Consider the following 22,833-nt stretch of genomic DNA (forward strand, 5'->3'; position numbering starts at 1 on the left):
ATATTTTATTGATTCGTGCTTATGAAGCCAAATTTTTTCATCAATAGACTGATTTTGATACTTTTTTCATCAGAAAGGAAATGTACATTTAAAATAACACTAGATATTTAATAAGTTAAAATGAAAAAATTCTTGAATTAAAATGTACATATTTATTATTTTCAGCTTATACCGAAAATACCGATATTACGAAATTGCAAAATAGCCCCAACGAACTCAGTAAAACCTCTCGAACCGGCCACCCCTGTAAAAGGCCAGTTTCACACGGCACGGAATTTTCGGTCAATGAAATTTTTTGTAATGCAAACTACTAGGAATTTTCCATGTGTTTCTGTGGTGCCAAGTATTGGTGTGTTGGAGGGGAGGGGGGACATTGAGATGTAGGCACGTGTTTCTGCTTCAGTAATCTATGAGGACTGATATTTTTCCCCCAGAGAAATAACAATTATTTTTAGCTTTAGAGAAACATTTTTTTACTCATTGATAATTTTTTTACTCATTGATTGATGATTAAAAAAAAAATGACTAGCAGTATTTTTGATTTAGATGATGAAGTTCTAATATTAGTTGTGATAAATAAAATTAAATTTTTCAACGCAGCAAACTTCGAAGAAAAGCTTTGATATCATCGCTTATTCGAAAGCCATAGCTGATGACTCAATTCGGGATTTGCTTTAAAAAGTTAAAATAAATTTGAAAAAGAAATAAATTTCTGTAAAATTGTAAACAAATATAATTGAATCATTTTTACAACAAAAGAGAAATCATGGAATAAAACATTTTCTTTTCTTTATTGAGCAATCATGATTGCTTATTGTTCTCATTTGACCGTTTTTGGTGTCCGTGCCTTTTTCAACTTGGACCAGAAGCCTTTGCAGCACCACCGCATTCTGCTGGCGGCGCGGCGCGGCGGCCCCGGTTTTGAGCTATCCGCTTCTCCTGGTCGGAGGCGTCCATGTCCTACACACATGCACGTTCACGCACATACACACATACAATCACACATGCCTACGTGCATACACACAGGTCTAAGCACACACAACTATGCACAAGTAACCGCCCAGGAGGAGAGGCAGACTTGGAGGGGGACAGGAGCCGTTTCTAGAAACAATAAATCCAATGAGTAGGGTCCTGTCTCAGTTCGTGATTGCGAAAAACATAATTTGAATTCAAAATTTCAGAATTTTTTTTTTTAACTCGTTAAAAAATGTTGAATTATGTCAATAGTAATGAAAACCCATATACAGTGGCTCCCAAAAGTGTTCGTACACTTTGAAATTTTTTAGTAAAACCAAAATAACTCGAAACTGAATTCGAATACGGAGTCCAATATTTTTTCACATCATTCCTATGTCATTCTAAATACAACCCATTGGTTTTTTCAAAATATTAACGGATCTACTTTTTTGAAATGGGTCAGAAAACGAAGAGACAGAGAAATAACACGCCACAAAAGTCATCGTACACTCAAATATTTTCGAATAAATTCATGATTAAAATTATCATATGCCGTTTTATTATTATTTTTGCATTGTGTTGACCCTTATAAGTCATTTGGCTTTAATTTTTTGTTTATTTATTTCTTAATATTGTGCTTATTGCTACAAAATCGCTGGTATTCGTAAAAAACCGCAAACACCATTCAAAATTCGAATTTGTTTCCCGCAGTTGCGGTAAATTGGTTTGAAATGACTCTAAATTAGTTAATTTACTTGTTTGTATAGTAGATTGCTTGATAAAATGCTTTAAACAAAGGAATCGGACCGAAAACAAGGTAAGAAAAGGTCAACCGGCAAAGTTGACAAAACGTGATTAGAGATTTAAAGTTGAAAAAATTATAAAAAATACACATTTGAGTGCTGTAAAAGTTTTTACAGAGTTAAATTAAATATTTTACATTTAATTTTCACCTAAAATTTTTCGCCAAGTTCTCTGATTAGCTGGATTAAATGGGGCCTCTTCCCGCAGAAATTTTCTTGTTCGCACGAAAAACACAAAGCTTACGCTTTTCGTCGCAAAATCGAGGATAAATAAGCTAAAAACATTTTAGAATTACGTCTTGTTTACAGATAAAAATGAATTTAACATTTTTGGTTAAATTGTTGCATAATTGTAAGTAGAAGAAAAAATTAGGAAATTAATCTTAAGAACTTAGTTGAATCAGTTAATCACGACGGTGGAGGTGTTCTAGTGTGAGGGTGCATAACAACATCAGGACTTGGTAGTTTGGAATTTTTTGATGAAATAATGAATCATACTGTTCCTTTAAATATTTTAAAAACCAATTTTGAACTCTTAACCAAAAATTTGGTTATTGGAAACAACTTTGTTTTTTATCAACATAACGATATGAAGCACTCTGTTTTCAACGTTTGCGTCTAGTGCCTCAAAAATCGTCCTAAAATTCAGAAAAAAAACCCTCAATCTCCATATTTGAACTTAATGTAACGTATTTAGAGATATCTATAGGCTAGATTACGAAAATACGTCTTTAAAACGAAAATAGAGCTAGAAACAGTAAGACTCGAAGTGTGGTAGAACACTTACTCAGAAATTACGCAAAAAAAAATAAAGAAAAAGAATAAAATCTATTCCCAGACGTTTAAAAGGTGTTATGAATATTGTATGATATTCTACTAATTAATAACTTAATCAAAAGTTAGATTATTCAATAATAAATAGACATTTTATAAAGTGTACGAAGACTTTTGTGACATAGAATTTCCGGCACTTTTTAGTTTTTGATTTTTTAAAAATTAAGTTTTAATATTTTTTAAAAACTTTTCATGTAGTTTTGTTAAAAATTAATCATAGATCTTATAATTAAATACCTATTCCGAAATATTAATTCTAACCAATGGATTGGGGCCTATTTCGTTGAAAGTCGCAGGTGTACGAAGACTTTTGGGAGCCACTGTAAGCGGCTATCCCCTCTGTGGCCATATTTTTACGGAACAGAGAGGTGGCCACTCGGAGAGGTTTCACTGCATTCAGTATGTCAAAGAAAATCACGGGACGCTGTAGCGTCCCGCCCCGCCAAGGAAACCAAACGTCAGCAGCCAACAGAAGCAAATCCACTGCCAAAGACGAAAGGAAATAAAAGCGACCAAGAACAAGTTTACACGACAGAACAAGTTGGGGTTTTTCACCCCTCTTAATCTCAGCCCCATAAAGACCCCCGGAGTTGATTTTTGGCACGTGACGTTCATCACGTAAAGCACAGCACGCAATTTTCGGCAAATTTAAGCAATTCTTTACCCCCTCTTTTACTTATATGCATCTTTTTAGCTTCCAACCAAAAAAAAAAAGGAATACAACAGATATTTTTTCTTGTAGTAAATGATTTGGACAATAAAAACGCATTTTTGGCGCAAAAATCGCAAATTTGGCCGTTTTGTATCAGAAATTGAAAATTGGAGCAGATTTTCCACCCCTGTAATAAGAATAGATAACAAGAACAGTTTTAACCTTCAAAAAATTTCACCTGAAATTAATTTTAAAGCGGAAAAACTTTTAAAATAAAATATAAAAACTTTTTTAATTCTAAAGACTATTTTTATAAGCTTGAATTGCACTAAAATATATGAAATAAGCTAAGTATATGATTTCTTGATTGCAAAACCCAAAAATTGAAGTTGATCTAAAAATATATATGTTTATGTTAATTCTAAAGCAGCCAATAAAATTAAAAGTTTGAGAGAAGAAATACAGGCGGTATAATAAAAGCTTTTCGTACACTGCCTATTTGTTCTCCCAAATTTTTGACTTTAATTTTATTGGCTTCTTGAGAATTAACATACATATATCGACTTTTGTAACAACTTTTGGGTGTTGCAATCAAGAAATTATATACTTGGTTTATTTCATACTTTTTAGTGTGATTCAAGCTTATAGAAATAGTCCTTAGAATTAAAAAAAATTTTATACTTGATTAAGGACTTAAGATACATTATCAAGGACCAAAATTTCTGAATTTTGCTTGAAAACACAACATTTTAATTATTTTCCTCATCGAAAAATATATTTTTATTAACTTTGAAATTCTCACATTTTAAAACTTACGTCTAACAGCACTGGTTGTCTTCAGTGGTTTAGTCCCAGTCAAAAATAAAAAGTACAGTGATGCTGTTCCCCCAACTACATCACTGGTGTCCTTAACAAACATTTTTTGGACTACGTATTATGAAACATTGAAGTCCTTTTATTCTTTTCAATATGCTAAAAAATAAAACAGTATTCTGGAGATACTGCTATTATATGCTTCTTTCTAGTACAATTAATACACGGTATATACACAGATTGTAATTTTCCGTAGAATGGATTATCATTAGCAGAAAGTATGAAATTTGGTAGAAAACAGAGAAACTATAATCGTAGAAGTCTTTACCAATATGTTGTAAGAGAAACTGATGTCTTTCCGTTATTCAAAACAGATGCAAAAAGTTTATTATGGGGGTAAAGGGAGAATGAGGACCAGAGGAGACCACAGGGGAGCATTATGCATTATGGTGAAAGATGGGCCATTTGGTGTGTGTGTGGGGGGGGGGGGGGAAGGGGGTATTCCAAGAATGAAAAAATATTTAAACTTCAACAGAAGTAGATTCTTAAATAATACTTTTTTGATTTTCTCTTTCTAAAATTTAACTTTAATAGCCTAGTCTTTTTTTCAAGAAAGGGAACTTCAGATATGGGATGGAGTCATTGTCCGTTGCAAATCAAGATCAGACAATTTGATTTTTTAATTTATTACAAATTTTCTGGAAGTAGCACAATTCTGTATGAAAAATATGTGTGACAGCAATAAGAGAGAGAGGTCAAAAATGGCTAAAATAAAAAAGGTTATACACCCGCCCCCCTCCATTTTTAATGTTTGTAAGATTGACCACTATGCTCCAGCCTTTCATGGATTCATTTGCAAATTTGCACCAAGACAATCGTTAAGTACTAGTTTTGAAGTTTTTGAATAACATTTTTTAGCCCTTCACTCAAAAATCAATATATTTTTTTCATAAACTAGCTTAAGTTTCTGTAGAATTTTCCATTTCACTTTCTCCCATCAATTATTTTTAAATTGACTGTTCTTTCAATTCATCATTAGACACTAGATGATAGTTATAAATCTTTCAATGATGTTGAATTCCGCTGATGAAAGTAGAAGTCTGTGCTTAAGGCACTTTTTTCCTTAAATCATTTTTATTTTCTTCTATATCTGATATGTACAGAAATAAGCATTAGATTCGTGAAAATTCTCGAATTCTGAATTTCGAGAAGTGCTGAATAGCGAATAGATGAACCCATTTTGAGGATTTCAAAAAATATTTGTCAGGGGGGACCCATCTTTTTTGGCTATGAGACTTCAATTTTGGTAAACTTCAAGGAAAGCATCTCCATTGCTACATCCTCCCTATCATTAAGAGTCATCCAAGACTGTACTCCCAGAACTGCACAATCTACAATTGCGTTTTTGGAGTTCCAATTTCGAAAAAATGCCGAGGAAGTTTTGTGCGCCTCTACAATGAAATTCAAGGACTCAATTTTTTAATGAGTGGGAATGGGACCCTTGTAGCACTAGAAAAGTAGAAGTTTAGTTTTAAACTTCTACTTTTCCGGTGTCAGTTACTAAACACTAACTACTAACACTGGAAAAGACTAGTTTTAAAACTATGTTTTGCATCATGTATTGCTCAGTTAAAATTTTTCTTCTTCAAAAGAACACAAATAATATTCTAGGCTCCCTGAACTAGAACTATATAAAAATTGGGCAGAAAAACAAATATTAGCAAATTGTATGCTAAAAATAATTACAAATGATATTTCCAATCATTTAACATAGAATTGCTATAGACTCGGGATTGGTGGTTGATTGATTCCATATGGGAAAACAAGCAGTGAAATAGCTAATTACACAAATATGAACTCACAATATGAATGAATGTAAAATTTATACAGGAAAAATCCTTTTTAATTTACAAGATAACTTTTGTTTAACATTTTATTGAATCATACTATACATTCAGAAATATTCAGTAAGTGAGAAATCTGCAGTTCACTAGAAAATTATGTAAGATAATTCAATCCTCATAACCCTCTGGTAGTGGATTAACTTTTGGGTTATGGAACAGACTGTGGTTACCATCACCCCATGGGAATCGCTGTAAAAAAGAAGGAAAAATTAACAAAACAAATAAAATGTACATCAAAAATTTTATGTGAAACATGTGTACTAATTTTTTTAGCCTACTTTCCCAGAAAAAGTCAGAGAAAGAAGAAGAAAACATGAAAGAAGGCTGAATGCACCTGAAAAAAATATTGCAAAAAACAAAACAAAAAAAAAGGTCAAAAATAAATGAATAATTCAATGAATATCAAAAAATTAAAAAGTAGAGTATTGAGATGGGGGAAAATGTCTGTCCTCCCTTATAACTTTTGAGTGAATAGTCCAATTTAAACATTTTTTTTTGTTTCGAAGATCTTGGAGAGGACACCTCATTCTCATATTTTGTTTTTTGATTTGAACAATTTGCGTTCAATTTTGAACAGTTCAAGAAAACTTAACATTAGAACCTACATTGAAATTTAAGGCAAACATGCTGAAAATTAGTCGGACTCCGACCCCCTAACTCCATAGCCAGGGCCAGATTCAGACTTAACAGGGCTCTAAGCTATTCCAGGTATGGGGGCCCCTTTGTATTTTGAACAATGTTTCTCTCGGTGCTATAAGAAGCATTTTTTAGTTTTTTCCCTTTACTATGCTTATCTCTTTCCTCTGATATATACAGCAATACAGTAGACCTTCGTTTTATGTGGAGGTTACATTGCACGGAAATGCTGCATAAATCGAAACCGCGTAAATTGAGACCTAATACTAGTGTTACAATAGGGGTTTGGTTCCGTAGATAACAAAATACTTCATTCTAGTGATGACTAATTGCATAATAAGTTTAATGTGTACTTATAGCGATTTTTATGCACAACATGCATAAAGTAAATATAAACTAATTTCGTGTTCTGTTTATAAAGAAGAGCTGACTATTATAGTCTTTTGACAGTCATTACAAATTTTTCTCTGTAATTCTTTGCAGAGCATTAACGCATCCATGGTCACTTACATCATTTCCATGATAGAATCTTCCTGCACTAACAAATCAGAAAGATAATTTCTATTGTCTAGGAATGGCTCAAAATTTTCAATGTGAACATTTTTGGTTGTGTGCCACCGAAGTCGGCATCCTCCTTGGTTTTGGCCTCCTTTCACTCCTAAAAGCTCTTCTTCCAGTGAGTTCTGAACTGTGTGAGATTAATAACTTTACTTCTGGAAAGAGCTCTGGAACCAATCACACAAAATGTCTCCAGGGACCCAAGTTCGGTTATTAGCACGCCAAAATGCAGTTTATTACATGTATTCTGCAATCTTTAGGAGTTTGGATTTTGAAACAGAGGAAAATGTTATCTGTTTGCATTAGCGCATCTGCGTAAAACCGAAACTCATCCGGGTTAAATAATACAAAGGTGTCAAATCTTAAACCGCGTAAAGTGAGGGTCTACTGTAATTTTACTTTGTTGATCGTGTTTTAATGAGTTTCCCACAATGTCCTATTTGGATTGATCTTAAGATGGGGAATGATATCAAGAGGGTGACCAAGGACTCCCCTTTAAGCGGAGTACAGAATATTCCCAATTGTCGGGGTACCAAAGGGGAATTTTGAAAAATAGACACGAAATTCTACATTTTGAAATCGTATAAGATGTAGTTGGAACTACAAAAATATCAGGACAGAAAGAGGCAAATTAAACCTTTTAAAAGTTATATACTCTTTCAAAAATTAAGATAACATACAGTAAAAATTGTTTTTGATTCAACAAATCAATGATAGCAGATGACAGAAAGAAAGAGCACAGGAAGAGAAAAGACAAATCATTGTTAATCTCTCACATTGGGTTTCGGTACAATTAGTTTTTAATTGCCCCTCCAACCCACAGACAAATACATCAATGAATTTTAAATTCAAAATGATCAATAGAAAAAAACGCATTTAAATATGTAAATGGTGTAGTTTTAGCAAATAGGTAACAAGTGAGTAAAATACCGCCCATTTGAACAATTTGTAATGTATACACTTGATAAGAAATAAAATTGGAGCCCACTTTGCTTAGGATTTTCAAAGACTTATCTAATTATTTTGAAGGACTCCAGAACAATTAAAAATTATTTAACTCACTTCATTTGTGCTTTCCAACCTCTGATATTTTAGAACTTGAATGTAGATTTTTACAGTCCAATTCTAACTTTGAAAGAAAAACTATTTTAAATTTAAAAGAAAAAAGAAGCTACAGATTTCTTATGACAACAACTTTGCTTCAGTTGCAAGTGGGGCAGAAAACGAAAAGGAATAGAGGTAGTGTATTTTTTTCCTGTGCTAAACAGATTTAGTCCAGTCAATAGGTAGAAAAAAACGGGCTTGCCTTACAAAAAATGGGGTCAAAGATTTTATTTTTTAAATTTGTGTATACTAGTGCCAATATGAAAAAACCAAGTTATCCAACACGAAAGACCTCGGAAGAACTTTTGGGGGCCGAAACCCCCCAAAAATTTTTGACTTTTTGTAGTATTTTCAAAATATCTCAAAAATGGTTAAAATTACAAAAAAACTTCCAATTCAAATGTTAAAGAGGATTAAATTTCCTTCAACTTTTGTCATTACAACATTTTTGTAGCATGAAAAGCAAGCGAGTTACAGCTTCTTGAAAGTCACACTTTTTCTGAACCCCTTCAGCGAAGTGCGTGAAAGCGCATCGGATAACGGAGGAAAAAAGGAGAAACGCCGGCAGTCTGACCTTGGAAATCATTTGTCTTTCACAGCTGAGGGTAAATGCCTCCGTTCCCTTTAGTTTAAACAAAACACCCCCATTCCATCCCCCCTTTTTTTCTCCAAATGAGATGAATCGACTCAATAGCTACTCATGTTGGTCACTTCAGGGTTTGCGCGAGAGTATGTTTTATCAATTTGTGTGTTCTGAATTACAATTTTTTTCCTAGAAATGATTACGCCTGACCAAGGTGGTTTTTTTTTAATTATTATCATTATTTTGTTTGAAATCAGTTTGCATGAATGCGAAATAAAGATTGTGAAGGAGAAGGGAACAGAAAATCTTCAAAGATGCAGCGCAAAACGACAAAATAAAGAACATCAGCGTTTTTTGAAGTTCTTAAAAGAAGTGGCAATTCACACTGCCTGTCACAAACGCTATATCAATGAGCAATCAATCTCTTCCCTTGAAGTAATGGTTGAACCTATCATGTTAACTAAATTCCTGAAGAAAGATTTCTAGCAAATTATAACAAAAAGAATTGTCTTATTCTACTTCTTGAGACATATTTCGAAGAGTGTGGTATTGAAGTCAGGCAGACTCAAGATGATGCCGACTCACTCACTTACTGCTCTTTCAAAGGCAAAAGAAATTGAAAAGGTTGTTATAGTGAGCAAGAGAACTGATGACAGCTTTAGGACAGCCTTTCAGCAACTTGTTCTTTTTAAAACCTGGAAGAGGGAATGCTTGTGATTTGTTTTTTCCCCCACTAAATCTTTTAAGTTTGACCCCAGCAATATTCTTTTCATCCATGCGTCTAGTGGGTGTGATACGACTTCGGCAATCTTTGGCCAAGGCAAAATTAAGTTGTACAAAATAGTCAAAAAAAAAAAAAAAAACTCCTAAAATTAAGGAAGTTATTGAAGTATTTATGGACCCAATCTGTCATCATGATGCCTTCCTTAGCTGCAGCTGGAGAAAACATTTTTCAAATATTATACACAGGTGACGTAAAGTATTTGAACCTATCTTTGGATACTTTGCAATTTAATCTTTTTATAAAACTAGTATACAGGGCTAAGATAAATCTTGCAGGGCTACGTCCAACGTGAAGAGGGGGGGGGGGCATGCTGGACGTTATCACTCATATCGGTTCTACCACCAAATTCAAAGTTGGTTGGGCAACATAATTGATCCAGAGAAATGGGGTTGGGAATGTAGGACGCAAGGTCTAATGCATGTTGACACGAAAAGAGATTCAGTTACTCAGAATCTTTTGAAGATTGTACCTTGTACCTGCAAGAAAAATTGTACTGGAGCCTGTTCTTGTCACAAGGCAGGTTTAAAATGCTCCAGCATGTGCAAACAGTGCAGTGGCGCAAATTGTGAAAATGTTGCAGAAATTTCATCTTTGGATGAGACTGCTGAAGAAGATAATTTGTTCCAGGAGCTTTTGGAATTACCGTAACAGATAGATGAACAATTAAAGGACCACAGCTTCTTTCTACCCCCTACAGATTCTGAACTAGGAGAACCTGGACCTTCAAAACGGCTTCGAAGAAGATAAACAGCGTATTTTGTTGTTATTTCTCTATTTGCTTTAAGGTCGAATGAATCTCTCTGTAATTTAGATGTATGTATTAATCTTCTACAGTTGGATTTTCATTTTGTAAGGTAATTCTTTTGGGTTTTTCATGCCTCAAAAAGTCAGTTTCTGCAGAATTTTTTCAAAGTGTTCATTACGTATTACTATTGTACCTTTATTTATTCATTTTTATGTCTATTATTTGCTTATTATCACCCTAATATTTATTCATTCACATTTATATTCGAATATTGCATTTTCGCTTGTAATAGAATAGATGGTACGAATTATGATGGGCTTTAAATGAATGAGAAGATTTTGTAATTCAATTACAAACTGCAATATAAATCATATGTTATTGGAGTCTGACTGAAGACTACCTCTGTTAGACTAGAAATATTAGTTCGTGAGCGGTGGGGGAGAGTTTATTATTGTATTAGATCATAGGATGCATGACTGTGTTAATTGTTTGCTTATTAGCTGCCTAATATTCATTCCTTCACATTAATATTTAAAAATCGCATCTTTGTTTGCAATAATTAGACTAGAATGTACGAATTATATCCCTCAAATGACTGTATATATTGTGTAATCCAGTTACAAACAACAATATATCATCTATTATTGGAGTCTGATGAAAACTACCTCTGTAGATCAGAAAAGTTAGTTCGTGAGCAGTGGGGAAGGTTTTTTTTAAAATTATTATTGCATCGTCGTATGTGCTTTAAATGAATGCGTATATATGTATTTCAGTTTCATAATACATCGTTTGTTTTTGGAGTGTGGGAACTAATCTGTCAGCCAGAATTGCTACTGTGTCTAGCGGGGGGGGGGGGGGAGGATGTGAGCAAGAAACTCAAACTACTCTAACTGTCGATAAACTCTCTGAAACTAAAGTTTCTATTGAAGTTCTAATAATTATGACGCCTTGCTTTCAGTGTGAAAGCTTTTTTTTTCGGAGTGGAGAAAAACTGCCTATTTTCAAAGAGCTATAGCAAGCTTGTTATTTGTGCTACAAAAAAGTTGTAAATACAAAAGTTGTAGGCAATTTTATGTTCTTTAAACTTTACATTTAAAACTTTTTTCTAAGTTGAACCGTTTCGGAGATATTTTGGAAAAAAAACAAAAAAAGTCATAAATTTTTGTGGTTTTTTCGGCCCCCAAAAGTTCTCCCGGGGTCTTTCGTGTTGGATAACTTGGTTTTTCCATGTCGGCACCAATATGTGCAAATTAAAAAAATAAAATCTTTGACCCCATTTTTTGCAAGGTAAAATGTATCTATTGACTGGACTAATTGACAATATACAGAAGAAGTAAGCAAAAAGGAAGCAATACTAAAAGATTGCTATTTATTTAATACTGCATTCAGAATTAAATAAATAGCAAGATATGAAACATGTGAGTCACAAAAATTTGTAATATGTTTCAGAAATGTGAGAACCGTGGTTTTTATATTTTTGGTGCAAGATGTTAATAAGGAGCTGAATTTGACACATATTGGCATTTCTTCTTCCTACTTAATCCTATTTGTGGTTTGTAGTCTCACTTTTTCCAAATTTTCAAGCATTAGAAAAAAAAATTATTTTTTCAAGTCCTTTTTTTTTGTTAGGAAGGAATCATGCTAATTTCCGAGCGCTGAAAACCCCTAACAAAACGGGCCCTAAGCCATAGCTTGCTTAGCTTGTACGTAAATCCAGGCCTGTCTGTAGCTATGGCAAAAATTTAGGCACTTAGGGTAAATGACTGATGCCGACTCTTAATTGTAGTCTTAGACTACAACTTCTTTAGCCCAAAACAAGTCCAACTCCGCAAAAATTGGCAGAGTCGTGGACTTTGAGGGAAAATGAACGATTCCAACTCTGAGTCTTGGAATTAAAAACCTTCGACTCCTGACTCTGACTTCTTTACCCGAAAATGAGATTGCCTGACTCCGCAGCCCATAGTCTTGATTGTGATATAATTATTGTTGATATTTGTTTTTATATTCACGCTACAGGATTCTCCCCGGCTCCTATTCATTCAGAAGTTTTTTCATTCATAAACTCACTTATTTGCAATGAAAAAGGGTGCCTTGTAACCCCAAAACACGTATGCAGTAATTTTTGTTCCCAGTCTCAAAATAAATGTATGTCCTTATAATTTTTTCTAAGTAGCAAGCTAGTAATGCCTTAAAAATTCATGCATTTTAATAATTTTAAGCAAAGTTTGTTTGAAATAGCTTTGTTTCATGTATTTTTATCATGAAAATATTTGAATTTTTTTCCAATTAAGTAGCATAGAGAATTGGCGACTTTTTGCTTGTCCTTATAATTTTTTCCATGGCTGTATAAACAGATTCTAACAGTAGCAAGAAATTGTCAAAAAACAAAATCAAAAAACAACGTTGAAAGGGCAAGATAGCAATAAATATTACAGACATTTGATTTGAGATTACAACGAAAACTATTATTTCAATGCAAAAAAAATGTGAGCACATGGAAATAGCAGTGATGTTTCTATCAATTTTTCTAACTCTCAGTAATCAATTATTCGAAATATGTGTATGCGATCATCTACATAATATGTCCAGAAATTCTTGAGGGTATAATCCAAGGGTGATAGAGTTCTAGGTTTTCAAGGGTGGAGAAAAAAAAACTAGTAAAATTAACGTTCCATATTTTCCTTATGTTTTGAAAATTACCTTTAACTACCAATATAATGATTAATAACTACTCTTTACGTGCAGCTATGGGATTTCCTTGGTCAAAATTGTAACTGGGAGCTAAATCATTTCATTGCTTTAGGAAAATTTCAAAATGCGATGATAAAAACTGAATTCTTAATGAAAATTTGGAAGCTTGAGAGTATGGGCTACATGTCTAAAAAATGTATGAGAGTATATGGCATATATAGAGTATGCCCTATAGGAACACTCCTGGGAAAATCTCATACGCTTGCATTTAAAAAAGGGTTGCTCGAAACACTAAAATACCCTCGTATATTCAAAGTGTATCGATGACGGATTATTCAATACACTTTGTTCATCAATATGTTTTTCGTCATGACTTAAAATTGCATTTCCTGCAAGTTTTGAGAAAAATGGAGGTCTTAGTTCACTAATGATACTTTGATACAGAGACGCCCAGAACTCAAATTTTTGGGAAGGAAATTTTTTTTTAATCTCCTGAATTGTACTTTGAATTTTACCGAATCATAAATACGAGAATAAAAACAAACATGTATCGAATGAAAAGAGACATTAAACATATTTTAAAAAGACAATTTCAAAGTAGTCTCCAAATTTATCAAAGAGTTAGAATTTCTTTTTTTTTTATATATAATGAGAATATTTTTGGTAAGTCGCAGTAACCTTCCATCAGGGTGCCCCTGTTTCCCCAGTGCTTTGAAAAAATTACGAGATTAAAACGGCAATGCACAACGACCATGGCCCAGTGTCTAAACATTGGTGTTTGGATTTGCAGTCGGTGAAGTATCGAATTGGTTTAGAGAAAAATTCTAAACCTGTTTAATGATGTGGGATGAACACCCTTTTTTTGCGATGCATTGCCCAGCCTAAATACACATTAATGAATCTTTATATATGCGAGAGAATCAAATTGCAAGTAAAAGTACTTTCATCTATTTCATGCACAAAGTTCATGCTTTTAAAAAGTATTTTTTCTTCAACATCATTTTTTCATCACTTTTCTAGCATTGCACAAAAAAGACAGAAAGAATTATGCAGTTCAAAACAAAAATTATCAGTCCAAGAGCCATGAGAACCAGGCATACATCATATTATAAAGGCCCAAAATTTTTCCACGTAACGGCATCACAGCAGGTTAGAAAGATTGGCTATTAAATAAGCTGAGTTATGCTGGCTTCAGCAGAAAACAGGTAGCAAGGTACGTAAAATTGTGGCAAAAACTAAACATCAAAGATTCATTCCATGTTACGTGACCTGGTGGTCCCCATCTAACCATCTCCGATTTGGAGGATGTTCTAGAGAGGTGCAAACATGCCTTTGAAACTAACCTATGCAAATTTTCAGTTTTCAAGACACAAATCTTGAGGATATAGTATACCTCTAAAATAAAGGCCAAGATTCAGAAAATTTCTAAGTGACCAGTGGCTACTAGACCCAAAACACTTAGTGGCCACCATCTCGCCGAGTTTTGAAGAATAAAATGGGGGGAGGGGGTATTTTTGCTGCTTTTATAAAATATATATATATATATATATATATATATATATATATATATATATATATATATATATATATATATATATATATATATAAAGCTTTACAAAGTAAATTTTAAAAGCTATAAACATGCATTTTGCAAAATGTAAGTTAAAATACGTTTTTATTTCTTTATTTTTCTTTTTTCAAAATCAATTGATAAACAAATCCATGAGAAGAACTGCATTTTAGATGAAATAGTTTTAGTTTATCGGCAAAGCCTCTAAAGCAGTGAGAATCAAATACAATTTTGCTGATAAAATTTCCCTTTTCCAGAAAATAACTAAGTTAAAAAAAAAAAACATTATTTCTGGCACTTTTTATGTTATTTTTAGTAGTTTGGATTGAGATTAGCATCCAATTCTGTTTTTGGAAACTTAGGCAATTAATATTCTTGTCTTCTTCCATCTTGCGAATGACCAAACATGGCGACTATGCGAAAAATTTCAGATAATAGATTTTTGAATTTATTGCATAAAAGTAATTATTAATAATTTAAAAACCCTCAAAAAACAATAATTTAGATGAAAAAATCAGCTTTTAGCCCATTAGCGTCCAAAGCATTAAGGATAAAATATGAAGAAAAAATGTGAAGGAAAATTTTTTGAATTTTTCAAGAAAATAATTAATTATCCAGGGGGAAACAATACGGAACTTTTTGTGGGATGTTCAATAGTTTGAATTGTATTGCAATAGACATCTAATTCTGTTTTTGGAAACTTAGGCACTTAGAGAATCTTGTCTACTTTCATGTTGGAAGTGACCAAATATGGCGACTGCGCTAAAAATAAAGATTTAGGTTTTTGAATTTGTAGTATAAAAATAATTATAAAATAAAAAACCCTCATTAAACATCAATTTAATTGAACTGTTATAGTTTTTAGCACAGTAGCGTCCAATGCAATAAGGATAAGATGAAATTTTAAATACAAAATTTTTCATTTCTCAATAAATCTATTTTAAATAATTTAAATAATAATAATAAATAAATAAAATGCTTCACAGCACAATTTGCATTATTTTCATTAGTTTGCATTTGAATAAACACCAAATTCTAGTTTGTTTTTGGTAACTAAAGCGCTGAAATATCTTGCCTACTTCCATCTTGTGAGTGACCAAATATGGTGCCTATGTTTCACTTGTAACTTGAAAGTATTGCCGTTCTGGTCAAAAAAAAAAAAAAAAAAAAAACGATCTTCCCTTGATCACCTCCTCCCCTCCTCTCAGTGTTTATCCTCAGGAGTATGCTTCCAAAGTGATTTATTTTCTTCTACCCTATTGAGTTTGCATAATTCTTGTTCATCCCAAGATTTTTTTTTGTTAGGAATAACATGGGGAAAAATGGCGACTGAGGACGTTTTTTTAAGTCGCCACTTTTTCAAACTAGGTCGCCAAGTGGCGAGTGACGACCGTGAATCTTGACCTTTACTCTAAAAGAAAAAAAGTGTGCTCCAAAATGGCCTCAAATGGGGGAACCGTGCTAAACATGGCAATTCATTTCACAAGGTTGATCTGCCATTATGGAGCCTTATTTTAAAATCAATCCTAGATCCTCAGAATTTGGGCCTTGGAAGCTGAAAATTTGTATAGCCAAGTTTCAAAGGCATATCTGAACTTCTATGAAATTTTGTTCAAATCGGAGATGGTCAGGTGGAGACGACGTGGTCACATGACATGGAATGACTCAGTTTTTTTATGCAACATTTACTACCTGTTTCCTGGCAAAGCCAACACACCTCAGCTTAACTAATAATTTATACCTTAGCTATATTTAGGTTATATTATTTAACTAATAATATAACCTTTCTTGCCAATTGTGATGCGTTTACGCAGAAAAATTTTGGGCCTATATACTATGACGTAGGTCTGGCGCTCATGGGATCTTGCTCTAAATGTAAATTATGCTGCAGAAGGACCAAACAGTATCATCCTCAAAGTGTTTTGAAAAAATTATGTAAAAAAATTACTTACTTTCTTACGAATTCGCAGATGCTCATAGGGAATAAATTCTGGACGATGCTCCTCTAAATGTTCCATATGTTCTTTTTCACCCAAATAAGCATTGATCATGCACAGAACAATGGAAGGTGCAGCCACAAATATAGTCAAGTTCCTCCATAATTTCATTCCAGCTATGAGAATGAATTTTTTTTAAAGTTACAAAACAGGTAAAGAAAAAACACTTTAAATTTTAACATCATAATGATGCCTAGGATTAATATTTAGGCATCAAAATATTATTCAAATACATATCATAATACTTTTTTTCTATTAAATAGAAATGCAACCCATTGTCAGAAGCATAAATAAAAGGAAAATGCAAAATATTCAGAAGAAAATTATTTTTTACAAAAACAAAATTGACTGCATTTGAAATTAACTTTTAAATTTATTCTTCACCTCAATTGCGGCAGTCTCAATCACGAAAAAATGTTGCGAACAAAAAGTGGAACTGATGTGATATACCTAGTGATGTGGATCGGGTAAATACCCAGCGGGTAGGTAAATATTTTTTGGGTATTTACCCAGGTATTTACCCAAGGCCTGGGTAAATACCCAAAAACTGGGTATTTCACAAAAAAATGCAAAAAGTGAATGAGAAATATTTTTTTTAAATCTAAATATGAAATAATCGGTAAAACTGATACATACCTATGTATTACACAGTTTATAATATTTTTTATTGAAAGACTTAATGAAATTATGAAAGAAATATATCGTGAAACATAGAATCTTTCTTTTCAATGCCATAATTGGAGAAGATGTTTTTTTTTTTTTGTAATCAGTTAAGTTTTTTACTTTTTGAAGAATGGCTTTTTAGATCTGAAATTTGGCTATCAACATTGATTAGGCATATCCAACGCATTTAATGTGAATATCATATTAGATTGCTGAGTTGTTTTACACAATAATTCTTTAAATATGTGATCAAAATTTAAATTTTAGGGAATAATTTATTGTTTTGTATATGGTTGGTTATACAGGGAGTTCTGTTTTAATCTGCAAGACCTTTATTTTTGCAACCGTTAGTCCTAGATGCATATTTCGAATTGCAAAATATTTAAAAAACAGATGCGGAGTAAAGATATTGAAAGTTTGAAGCAAAAATAAAAATGAGTAAAAAACTACAAAATTTAACTTTTTATACGGCCCTAGGTCCCCTAACTTATAATTAGAGAAATGATCTGCATTTAAAACTTACTGACACAAAAAAACTTGACATTTGTGCAATAAAAACACAGGGAGATATTTCATTTGAAAGTTTTAAAGGACCATGCAGAAGATGAGATTAGAACTTATTACCCTTTCAGAAGACCGACAGGTTCGCAAAGTAAAAAACAAAAGGTATTTACATTTTTCCATTTCTATTCAAAAATTCATGCAAATGTTATGCCATGATGCGCAAAACACGCTGCAAAACCTTGAACAATTTGAAAAACCACACTCTGCACACATATAATTTTATATAAACACTCATTAACTGCTATATTTCCCCTCAAAAATGTTACTGATGACGAGTGTCAAGTGGTGTAAGTCACAAAACACAGCGTTTCATTTCTCAGTGAATATTGGTCGTTCCAATGTCAAACTTTTTTTGTTGGAATTGTTTTTCAATGGAGATTATTTCCTTAAATATAAGTCAGAGGACCTGGGGCCCATGTAAAAAGTAAAAATTTGTATTTTTTTACTCATTTTTATTTTCACTTCAAATTTTCACTATCTTAAGTCTGCATCTGATTTTGAACATTTTTGCAATTGGAAGTATGCATTAGGACTAACGGTTGGGAAAATAGAGGTCTTGAAGGTTAAAACAAAACACCCTGTATATATACATAGTGGAATACAGGTTCTAGGAAAAAACGTCCCCGGAAGAAAAGTCCCTGGAAGTAACGTCCCCTATGAAAAAACGTCCCGTATAAACAAAATTGAGATGCTAAGTTTTTTTAATCATTTTATGCAATTTATTAAAACTTTAGCAGCATTTTGGTTGAATACATTGAATTAAGAAAGGGTTTTAGTGGCGCCATCTATTAAGTATCTAGTTAACAAGAGACATACATCATTGCCTTTATGAATTGCTCCAACTCCCTACAATAGTACGGCTCTAGTTAACCAGCTAGCTAATAGATGGCGTCACTAAAATATTTTTAATTTCATGTGTAGTTTTTTTGGCGCTTTAAAAACTGAATTTAGAATTTTTTACGGGAGATTTTTTCTCTGTTTTCTCTTATCGCCAGTATCTCTCGCACATTGACGCTATTTCATTACTATAAAACAGGGTGTTCAAACAAATGCTGAACAAAATGCAATTCGTTAGTGGAAGTGGTAAAACACTTTGCATCTCAATTTTGTTTATACGGGACGCATTTTCAACAGGGACGTTTTTTCCTAAGGGACGGTTTTTCCTAGGGGACGTTTTTTCCGGGGATGTTTCATCCGGGGACGTTATTTCCGGGGACGTTTTACTGGGGACGTTTTTTCCTGTCACCTGGAATACATACAGAAAAGTATTTTGGTTAAATATAAATTTTTGAAATAAATACCCATTTTGGGTATTTACCCCTAAAAATAAATACCCAGGTATTTTACATCACTAGATATACCCCACCCTTGGCGACTTTTTCCTGTTGGCGCCAAGAAAGCGTCGCCAAGAAAACGATGTATGACGACATATGTCATACATCGTTCTTAGCGATGCTTTTTTAGCGCCAACAGGAAAAAATCAGATAAAAAAACATTATCAAAGCACTTCAGAACACAATATATATAAAAACAACATAAAAGCACAACAAAAAACATCAGGAATATATGCTTCAAAAATGTACAGGGCCTGGGTTTTTTGTAAACATATTAAAATACAATGAAATAAATTATTGTATTAATTACAAGTCGAAATTAATGCATTAATTTTTTTTCATCATTTCTCCGGGATACGAGCCCTCTGTCTCATAGTACTTTCGTAATGAGACCTCGGCTCGCCGGCCCTGCCTCGGTCTCATTACGAAAGTACTATGAGACCTCTGGCTCACCCCTCCGACTGTTAATATACATTATACATTACAGTCGGAGTATGGTCACAGTTATGTATATTTTCATGGAGATACCCAAGGGTGGCTCCTTCCGTTCAGTGTACAATAATGACAGTTTTAAGTGTGAAATATGCACCATTATTGTGCAGATTTATTAATAAAATTCTGCATTTTTAAGAGTACAACCGAAAGAACTTTCAATTGTTAACATAAAATTCAGTACCTAAAGGAGGCACGTTAATAGAATGTCTAAATAATTCGTGGCATCGATAAGAATTAACTTTTAGAACAAAATAACCGTACTATTTCTGTAAAATTAATTTACATACAGTAAAAATAAAGTTAAAAACTACAAGAACCCCTCAAGGATTTGTAAAAACAAAGAATTTTGGAAGTGAGAGGTTTTTTTTAAATTCTAAAATAAAGAACTTACCTTTTTATATGGTATAAATATTCACACTCAGTCTAAAACAATACATCATATGACAATGGCACGTTACAGATACACACCACGTTGGAGTTAACTTTTAATTAACCTTCAAGTTTGAAGAAACTGGCATTTTCTAATGTTTTTACTTCAAAACACAACTACTGAATTTAAACTAACACAAAATAAGCATTCCTGTAAGGTATATTGCACGAAACAACACCACGTATCTCTCCTGCGTGAAACCCAAACAACCCAAGTAAACAAGTTTGAACAGATCTGTAAGATTGCCTTCGGGTTGCTAAACACAGGTTAGTTTGGCCAGGGATGCCATGCATAAAAAATTATCGCCTCATTGGCGAGAAAAATATTTTAATTTTGTGCAAAAAAAAACGAATGTCGCCAAATGGGGGGGGTATATCACATCTGTAACCAAAAAGTTTTGATGCAATCCAAAACATTACGCATCAAATTAGCCACTTAGGTTTGGAAATCTAGTGGTCAAATAAGATGCTTGGCATCGAAATGACTAACAACTACCCAGTTCTAACACTGATCCTCATATCAAATTTATATTTAAAAAAAAGTTCCCAACTTTCCTGAAAGTGACGAAAATATTAGTTTATGAATACTCCAACATTAAAACAGACTAGACACATAAAGGAATTGTGTAAAAAAATTCAAAGCAGAATGGTTAGTAGCCAGTTAAATGAATCAATACAGGCACATATGAAGTTAATTTTAAAAAAAACCTTGGCTTAAAACCAAAATGGTAAAAAGGCACAAAAGTCAGAAAAACTGATGTTGAAATTAACATCAGTCTGTTAGGTGCCTAATATTTTGTTTTGTTGCAATTTCCAAATTATGTTCATTAGATGCATTAATACTTGGTAGGGTTATCACTATAGTGCAGATAAATATAAAGAATCAAATGCCAATCTCTTCCCTGAGAGTTGTAGCATGTTACATTTAGCTAATTAACTTATTTTTTTTAATTCAACTGCATTATTCTATTTAGATAATTTAAATATTCGGACAGGGCACATAGCAAATTTTTTTTTAAATATAAGATCATTTGTTTGGTTTAAATAACTATTATTATGATTACATTAACACTAATTTTTCATATAAAACCAAAATATGTTTTATTTAATATATTACAAAAAAAAAAAAAAAAAAAAAAGCCAGAATGACATTTTAAAGGAGAAAGGAAGCAGTTTTCATAAAAAAACATTAAATGTTATTACCAGATACAAATCTATAACTTTTTGTTAGTCGAACACATGGCAAAACAAAACAAATGCTAAATAACAGGCATTGAAAATATCATTCTACACTACAACAGTAAATTTCAAGCAAAACAACTTCTCTTTAACAACAAGAGGCTTATAAAAGATGAGGTGTGAAAAAATATCCTTGCAAGTCGTCCCCACTTAATTGGGTTATGGATAACTGAATACCCCACTTTTTGGAATTTTAAATCCATGGAACAAAAAAAAAAAAAAAATCCTATAGCAATAATGTTAAATTTCTTCACTTTTAGAAAATTTTTTTTCATCCATACCCCGCTTAATCGCATACACACATACTCAACGTTTCTCAAGAAAAACTTTTTTTCAAGTCAAATTTTTCGTCTATTTCTTGGGAAGAAATCCCAGTTCATCTCTTGAAAGTAAAAGGTCACTTGTAACTATGTACAAAAGAGGGGCTAACGGTTATCCTAGTCGACTTCCAGCTGCGATCGTATCTCAGGCTGTAAAACGCATCAGTGGTTGGATGATATTTTTTTAAGCGCGGCTGATTGTATTACATACCAAGTCATTGTTAGGTTTACACCGGGGATGCACCATCCTTCAGGGGTGGGATGGGCACCCATGATTTGGGATATTTCGATAACTGGAAAAATTGCGGCGGCATTCAAAATTTAGGGTGAATTATTTTGGTAATCCTATGCAAATTGATTTTTTCCTGTTCTATGTTTTCGTATGCAAAGGAAAAATATTTCTCGCACAGGCATCAGTGTCAATATTTGACACCACTGCCTACCTACCTCTATGTATTTTGGAAATGATATAGTGTTTCTAAACTTGAAAACGTCGTCTAATTATCTTACAACTTACATTGAGGTAATTTGGAATGAGGCTCATTCTAAATCGAGAGTGAACATTGAATTCAATAACATGAAACTGATAATATCACAGCAGAATCGACCAGTTCATGCTATCGAGATTATAATACTCAATACGTCTCGTTGGAGCGATGATTTATTTTCCCATTGAGACTTATTACTTTTGAAGAATCTTGTGCTTTCAGCTGCGTGATTTAAATAAACAATTTTATAAAACATTAAATTTCTGTAAACAAACGTGCTGCTATTAGTTACTTCAAACTTATCGACAAAATATCCAAAAGAAACAATGCAGTAAGAAGGCAGAATAAACAACAGTTATTACCAACATAATCTTTCGGATTTGGAGGATGAAGAACTGTATTCAACCTCGCTGGAGTAGAGTGAAAAGATCGCACAAGAGAGCGAAACATCGCCATCTTGACCTGTGAATGACAAATAATGTTGCCACTTTAGTATTCCTTATATATGAGCTTCATAAGTCGTGTTCGAACAGTTATATCAGTAAGCCATGCATACTAAAATTAAAAATAATAAGGTGTGAAAATATTAACTAAACCTTCAATTATTTACTTATTCTTGAAATTTATGTGTTTTTAATAGATGAATGTATAAACGGATTCAAAAGCAATT

The 22,833-nt window shown here is 32.8% G+C and overlaps 1 protein-coding gene across 1 annotated transcript; it reads right to left on the minus strand.

Annotated features, from left to right (window-relative positions):
* Positions 1-5,935: 5,935 nt before the first annotated feature.
* Positions 5,936-22,661, minus strand: LOC129219872 (cytochrome c oxidase subunit 6A2, mitochondrial-like). The gene is made up of 3 exons (XM_054854183.1): positions 22,526-22,661; positions 16,587-16,747; positions 5,936-6,152 (listed from the first exon to the last, which is right to left on the minus strand). Exons 1-3 carry the CDS (start codon positions 22,617-22,619, stop codon positions 6,072-6,074), a joined length of 336 nt encoding a protein of 111 aa, XP_054710158.1. The 5' UTR covers positions 22,620-22,661; the 3' UTR covers positions 5,936-6,071.
* Positions 22,662-22,833: the final 172 nt, after the last annotated feature.

Source organism: Uloborus diversus, chromosome 4, assembly GCF_026930045.1.
Source record: "Uloborus diversus isolate 005 chromosome 4, Udiv.v.3.1, whole genome shotgun sequence".
Lineage (NCBI taxonomy): Eukaryota > Metazoa > Arthropoda > Arachnida > Araneae > Uloboridae > Uloborus > Uloborus diversus.

What these genes read in the sequence shown, in the direction of transcription:
- LOC129219872 (XM_054854183.1), bottom strand. Translation starts at nt 22,619, where the DNA reads ATGGCGATGTTTCGCTCTCTTGTGCGATCTTTTCACTCTACTCCAGCG. An exon ending in AAATCCGAAAGATTATGTTG is followed by an intron (nt 16,748 to 22,525) that starts GTAATAACTGTT and finishes TCATTCTCATAG; the next exon opens with CTGGAATGAAATTATGGAGG. An exon ending in ATCTGCGAATTCGTAAGAAA is followed by an intron (nt 6,153 to 16,586) that starts GTAAGTAATTTT and finishes TCTTTTTTACAG; the next exon opens with CGATTCCCATGGGGTGATGG.